Here is a 6,844-nt window from a genome sequence, read left to right as displayed (position 1 = left end):
ATGTAACACAGGGCGGGTCAGATCAAAAGAAACGCATGGATCCTGATGATAAAAGTGCAGGAGCAGGAGCATGTGTGTGTGTGTGTGTGTGTGTGTGGGGGGGGTCATGTGATGGGGGGGGTCAGAGCCCCGGGTCTGACCCCCCCCCACCCTCCTCCTGGATCTCAACAGAATGGCACTAACTGAAAACCCCACTTTCCCTCCTCTTCTGATGCAAATCCACGTGTTTCCCTCGCTCGGCCTTGGCCACATTGTGCACAGGGACACGTCCAGTGTTTCTGCTACAGGGACTGTTCGGGGACATTTTGCACAGCGAAGGCCCGGCTGCTACTCCTCGGGTAGAAAGTGTGGGCGAATCAAAACTGAAGGTGACCACAATGACAAGTCGCAGTAACGTTCATGGCTGGTATATGAGAGAGGGTCCACTTTAACATCGAGGGTTAGGCCTTACTGTATTTTATGGACTAAAGAGCAGGCTTCTTCATTTTGTCTAAATACTTATAAATAGACTCATGCGATACGCCTTTATTGATGGAAGAAATTCAATATTACAACCCAAGTACAGAATAGAAATAGAACTGTATGTAAGACTTTCTCCGGAGTTTCACATATTAGGAAAACAGCAGGAGATTCATTCACATAAACACAGAAATCCCCGGGACAGTCAGGTGAGGCGCAGCAGACAGCAGGCAAAACATCACGTATTAACTCTGGTGTGGAGATCATGTGTTGGTGAAGGCCGTCATCACCAAAGGTCTCTTGACATCTTTAGTTGACGTCATCCTGAGATAATTGACTTGTTTTTTTGTCCTTCAGTTTCGGTCTGTTGCATATTATAGTTCCATTACATCTCAGAGCTCGGAACTACCGACCTACGCCTGATGCATAATGAGTTATTATGAACTGGTTTTGCTAACAAGGGGCTAGCTGGCTAACGTAAACATTGTTCCTGTGTGACTGGGACAATACCCACTCAGGTAATTTGGTTGTGACGTCATTCTGAACTCTGAGGTGTAATGGAACGCGGCATAAGCGTCATCAACATCCCTCTTTTTGCCACCCACCTCTCCTCTCTTCCCCCTTTTCCTCCCCTCACCCCGACCTGTTGAGGCAGACGCCCACACTGAGTCTGGTTCTCGAGGTTTCTTCCAGTTGATGAGTTGTTTCTCTCCACAGTCATCACAGTGCTGCTCATTGTGGGAGCTGTTAAGGTCTTGACCTTGTTATGTTATGATTCGGCTCTTAGAATGGAACTGAATTTGAATACCTTTTATTTTAGTTCACAAATTTGCTTGCCATGGATTTTGTGTAGCACTTTGTGTATCCTTGTTTAGAGAAGTGCTAATAATACAAATAAGGTTCTTATTAAAATAAAAGTTATTATAACTCACCCACCCACTCTGTGGTGAATCCTCTCAATTTGCAGGTGAGCTCATTCGGACATTATGCAGGGGGAAGTCCGGGACCTCTCCCACAGACAGCCCCCCCACGGGGACAATGTCAGGAGATTCTCCGGAGTTCAGTGCACGTCCGGAGGCTCTAAACTCCACACAAAAAAAACAAGTGCAACATTCCTGCGGGGTAACAACTCGCCCACACTTTGTGCTCCCCCAATTACTGAGCGTCTGTGCTAATCATCGCGGTGCTGGGGGGGGCGGTGGGGCCCCCGGGCTCGTTGTGATCACTCCGTCCTGCAGGGGAGAAGCGAGGGGACCTTGAAACGGATCAACCTTCTTGCTCCATAATTGGTTTTATACTTCTGGCGAGGGGCCAGTGTTGTTTTTTCTCTAACCACTAGGGACTCTTGATGGACACTGCAGGCGGCCAATCAGCGGGCAGCACTGCGACTCTCACAGGGCTGGGCGGTAGTGGTGGAGTTGGTGTGTGTGTGTGCGTGTGTGTGTGTGTGTGTGTGTGTGTGTGTGTGGGGTGGGGGGGGAGAGAGAGAGAGAGAGAGGGGCGGGCGTGAGAAACAATGCTGGGCTTCATCGCTGAGTTTTCACGGACGCGTCGCGAGCTTTTCTCTCTCCCCCCCCACAACTTCTCCCCCACTTTACCTCCGGACCAGCCTGTGATGGGTCGCTCCGCTGCTCCACGCAACCTGCGCCCATTTTAACAAGCGTTTGCGTGTTTTTTTTTTTTTTTTAAAACCTCCTTCCCCCCCTTTTTGGTTTTGTTTCTCCATTCAAAGTAAGCACTTCGGCGGGTTTGTTTGTTTTTCTTGTTGCCATTTTCTTCTCCCACCTAACTTGTTGTTTTCACACAGAATCCAGGTTGTGAATGTGCGTGAAAAGGGCGCGGAAGGTTTCGCTTTGTAGTTTTCTGGTTTTGTTTGAAGAAAACACGCACTTCCGAGACGTTTCCTCCGCGAAAGTTTCTGCGGCGTCGTTAGAGGAACCGTGGAAAAGTTTGAAACGTGGCTGAGACGCGGAGCTTCTTCCTCCGCCAGCCGCCTCCCAGCAGCACCACCGCCGCATGGAGCTCCGCCGACCGGCCGCCTGGATCACTGCCCCTCCGGAGAGCCCTCCACCGCGGCCACAGGCGACACGAGCGACCGCTGTGTTTTTGTAATGGAGGAAAAAAGGAAAGAAGCGTTTATTGTGATTTTTCTGACCGAGCCTTCCTCCACCTCCCGCCCGCCTGGCTATCACGAGTCACCGCTGTTGTGTGTTCGCTCGCAGCCTCTTGCTTGGAGGTTAACTCGCGTTTTTTCTTGTTTTTAACTTTAATTAATTTGACTCACTTGTGTTTTTATATTTCGTGCAAATGCGTAAAAATAGCACAACAACAAACACTCGTTGGATTCCCAGAGACAGAGAATCTGAATCTCTGCGGATAAAGTCTCGAGGTTTTTCTAACAAAAAGTTTCATTTTTGTGTTTTTGAACGTTACTCGTCTCCCACGGTTTGTATTTATTTTTAATCAGAAAACGAGTAAAATCAACAATTTAAACCGATTCGATCAACTGAACAATCCGTCGATTAATGCTGTAAAATGTGTTTTTAAATTTAAATATCAGCTCACATCTTTTGTCGATATCTTTTTAAAAACGAGGGGGTTTTCTGTTTTTAAACTCGAGTGGTTCACCGGGCTGGTTGCTGGTTCCTCTCCCCGGGCAGCACCCATGTCCACTGGCGAACTAACCCGGACTGAATTCGCCTCTGCGGGCAACAGAACACCGCGAGCCCCGCTGATTAATGATGCAGGTTTTTGCGACCTTATTTATTTTTAACCCGTTTGAAATTTATATGCGATGCGCCTGCAGTATTTATGGTGTATTGGTTTACAGCCCGGCCCAGAGCCTCCATTGCTGGTTTACGGTTTAGAATAAAAACAATTTCATGATTAGAAATTTAAAAAAAAAAGGGAGAATAGGTTGTTAAATTTTTCCCCCGTTAAACGCGTTTTCCGTTGCGGGGTCGCTCGGTGTTCTCACGGCCGGGGCAGAGCAGCCAGCTTGCCGCCTCTCTCCTGCGTGTTTCCCCGGGAAGCGGAGCCCCGGAGCGGCCGCCTCGCTCGCTCTGCAGCCGGGGAGGAGGAGCGGCGCGACTCCGCTGAAACACACACACACACACACACCACAATATCGTGGATATAAGTTAAACCCGCATCGAGACCCGCGGTTTTGATGCATTAGCAGGACCTCGCTTCTCCCTCACATCGAGCAGATAAGACCCGGGGTTTAGTTTTTGAAGTGGTTTTCCAAACTGCGTCATTGCGCGTTCGGGGCCGCCTGTTCGCTGCAAACGCGAGAAATCCTCCAAGTGTTCGGAACAGTTTTCTGCGCCTCGCACCGACAGTCACGCCGCTTTGCTCTTGTGTTTTCCAGGTCAGCGGGATGGCTGAGAGGGAGCCCGGGTCGCCTGGGAAACTAAAGACATTATCATAGCCGACGCTGTCTTTTTTTTTTTCGGAATACGGGGACAATTTCTTTTTATAACTTTCCCCTGTGTGGATAATGGATGGCAGAGATTTCGGACCTCCCCGATCCGTCCACGTACCACCTCCGTTGTTGGCGGGGCTCGCCATGGAGTCTCACCGACTCGGAGCAGCAGCAGCAGCCGGGAGGATCCCTCCCTCGCCCGGTCACTTGGGCGCGAGTCACCCGCCGCCTCTCCACTCTGGAAAATTCTTGCCATCGGCCATTAACCTCCATCCACACCACAGTGAGTACAACACCTGACACCAGGTCGCCTTACCGCCGGTGCCACCGGAGCACAACCCTCCGTTTATCAATGATTAACTTGGAATAACGCTGCGCCAAAAATGCGCACGGTTCGCGGCACAGTGTGCGGTCATCGTGTCGGTGTAGTGGGAACCGAGCCTCGGTGCTGTGGAGCGGGGACAAGTTTCACATGTGAAAGTACGGCACCGTGATAAAGCTCCTCGGCGAGGGGGCACCGGCGGAAAATTACCAGGCGGGTTTCCAGCAACACACTTGCCGCCTGGTTGTCGGACACACCACCGGGCTGTGTGGATGTTGTTGCGGCAGGTCAGGGTGCAGTGGTTTTGGATTGCATGTGGACCATCACTCCGCCAGTGCAGGTTGTGTGTGTGTGTGACCGTGTTTGGGAGAGTGGGGGGGTGGTAATGTTGTGACCTTGATGACGGACCACTTCTTCCCCTGCTGGGGTAATTTGCCGGAGTGATCGTACGAGTGAGGAATGGCTGTGGCTCCGGTTCTAGTATCTGAAGTGATGAAGCTGCTCCTCGGGAACATTTGGCAAATGGTCGATGCTGTTTTTCCCCCCCTTCCCCTGCGTTTGTATAAATTGTGTTGGACATTCACTGCTGCTCCAGGTGCATCCAGGGACCGTGTGAGGAAACTGGTTTGTGTGTTTAAATGAGCAGATCAGGTGCAAGGTGGAGGACTTTGATATGTTTGGCCATTAAATAAAAGGTGTGGCATAAAACAGGCACTGGCTCCCTTAAGAAAACCCCCATGTGTTTGTTTACATCACTCGTGTGTGTGTGTGTGTGTGTGTGTGTGTGTGTGTGTGTGTGTGTGTGTGTGTGTGTGTGTGTGTGTGCGCGCCTTAGATGCAAGGCGGATGATCTTGATGTGTTTGGCCATTAAAGAAAATGTGTGACATAAAAGAGGCAGAGGGAAAACCCCCATGTGTTTGTTTACATCACTGTGTGTGTGTGTGTGTGTTACCTGGCTTCAGTCAGTAGATCATCCAGTAAATGTTATTCCCCGCAGAGCTGCTGGTGATTTTTCTTTCACTTTGCTGCCTGCACACTGAGCTCTGTTCCTGCTATTAGTAATGGAAGTCTTAAAATAACACGGTGTTAAAAAGATAACAGTGAGTGTTTGCATACAGTTTTGTGGTCCGTCAGAGCGGGAAGTCAGAACTGGTCAGGGTTCAAATATGCTGTTTGTCGACCGCCTCTTTTGGAAAATGGAAAGTCTGACAAACACCGTCATCGAGTTACTTACATCTCCGTGAAGCTGCAGACGCAGATCAAATTACAGTTTCTAGTTACTGGTTTCTTTTCAGAGGTAAACCCCGAGGATGATAATATCGAGCTGAGTCTGTGTTCCCCCCCGTCCTCGCCGTCGAGCGTGGGTTCAGTGCTGTGCTTGTCGCTTGGAGCGTGGGGTACAGAAGGTCTAGTAAAGTGAGGTGGTGCATGCAGGGCAGGGCTCTGATGAAGCGTTAATTTGACACACCGGCGGAGCCTACACACACACACTCCACGCACACAAGCACATGAAAAGCTGTCAGAGATGAAAACCAGCTCGCAGCAGGGAGGGTAAGGATGACTGGCGGATGTTCTGGGAAAGAGACGTGCGAGGGGACAGCGGATTTCTGTGCCTCCAGAATAACATGGGGAGGTTTTTTAGGTGAAACGATGAGGCGTTTGGGTTTCACCCTGCAAACACCATTTGCTGGTAAAAACGTCTTTGCAGCAGCAGCAGGAGCAGTTTCGCTGGGACGATGTTCTTCCATTCTCCCTCCTGTGGCTCTGAAATGAGCTGAAAACTGCTTGTGCTGTGTGTGTGTGTGTGTGCAGACATGCATGTGTGGGACAAGTCTATGTGGTGCGGGGGGGGGCAGTTGGTGAAGTGGAATTGACCCGGCCACTGTTCCGGCCCAGATTGGCAGTTTAAACACTCCTTTTAAAACGGGATGCATTTTATTCTGCCCACACACTGACCTTCTCACTCCCTGACTCTCATCTCCCCTACGCACACTCGCTGCCTCCACCCACTGAAACACACCACTGTACGACACAGGTCATTTAGCTTTATGGCGCTCCTCAATATCAAATCCCCACACATTACATTCATCAAACCCGGCTGAGATCTCGGTCCCATGCTTGTAATAACACCATACAGGCCTGTTACGTGATAATTACTCAGCAACCGCAAATGTTGATAATGTTCCCATTTAATTGCAATGAGCAGCATGATTCCAGCGCTCAAGGAGCCAGTGTGCAATCAGAGGAGCCGAGACCGCCCTGCTGCTGCTGTTGTTTACATGTGCTGGAAAAGATCTCCACATCTTCTGCACAGTTGTGTTTGGCTGAGCTCTTGATAGCAGGGTTCACCATTAATAGCTGCCAGCACACACCTATTTCCCAGCGGTCTCCCATAATTTATTTTTTAGCTCAGTTTTAATAGGATCTCCACCTGATTTAATGAAGTAAAGTCTCTCTTTTATTTCTGTGTGTGTGTGTGTGTGTGTGTGTGTGTGTGTGTGTGTGTGTGTGTGTGTGTGTGTGTGTGTGTGTGTGTGTGTGTGTGTGTGTGTGTGTGTGTGTGTGTGTGTGTGTGTGTGTGTGTGTGTGTGATTAACATTTGTTTTAAATGCATTGTGAAGCTGCAAATAGATTGTGG

General features: G+C 49.7%; 1 protein-coding gene across 4 annotated transcripts in view; it reads left to right on the top strand.

The window, feature by feature from the left end:
- Positions 1-1,992: 1,992 nt before the first annotated feature.
- The window catches only part of tnrc18 (trinucleotide repeat containing 18), a 46,246-nt gene continuing 41,394 nt past the window's right edge, over positions 1,993-6,844 (top strand). For 3 of the 4 annotated variants that reach the window (XM_035181738.2, XM_035181737.2, XM_035181736.2), the window contains exons 1-2: positions 1,993-2,190; positions 3,830-4,166. In XM_035181738.2, coding sequence (XP_035037629.2) covers positions 3,959-4,166 — 208 coding nt within the window. In that variant the 5' untranslated portion in view covers positions 1,993-2,190; positions 3,830-3,958. The remainder of the gene's footprint in view (positions 2,191-3,829; positions 4,167-6,844) is intronic. The other variant, XM_035181739.2, reaches the window with a different exon arrangement.

This window comes from Hippoglossus stenolepis, chromosome 16 (assembly GCF_022539355.2).
Source record: "Hippoglossus stenolepis isolate QCI-W04-F060 chromosome 16, HSTE1.2, whole genome shotgun sequence".
Taxonomy (NCBI): domain Eukaryota; kingdom Metazoa; phylum Chordata; class Actinopteri; order Pleuronectiformes; family Pleuronectidae; genus Hippoglossus; species Hippoglossus stenolepis.
Note: the sequence above shows the minus strand (reverse complement) of the source record. Positions and strands in the feature narration are given on the sequence as shown.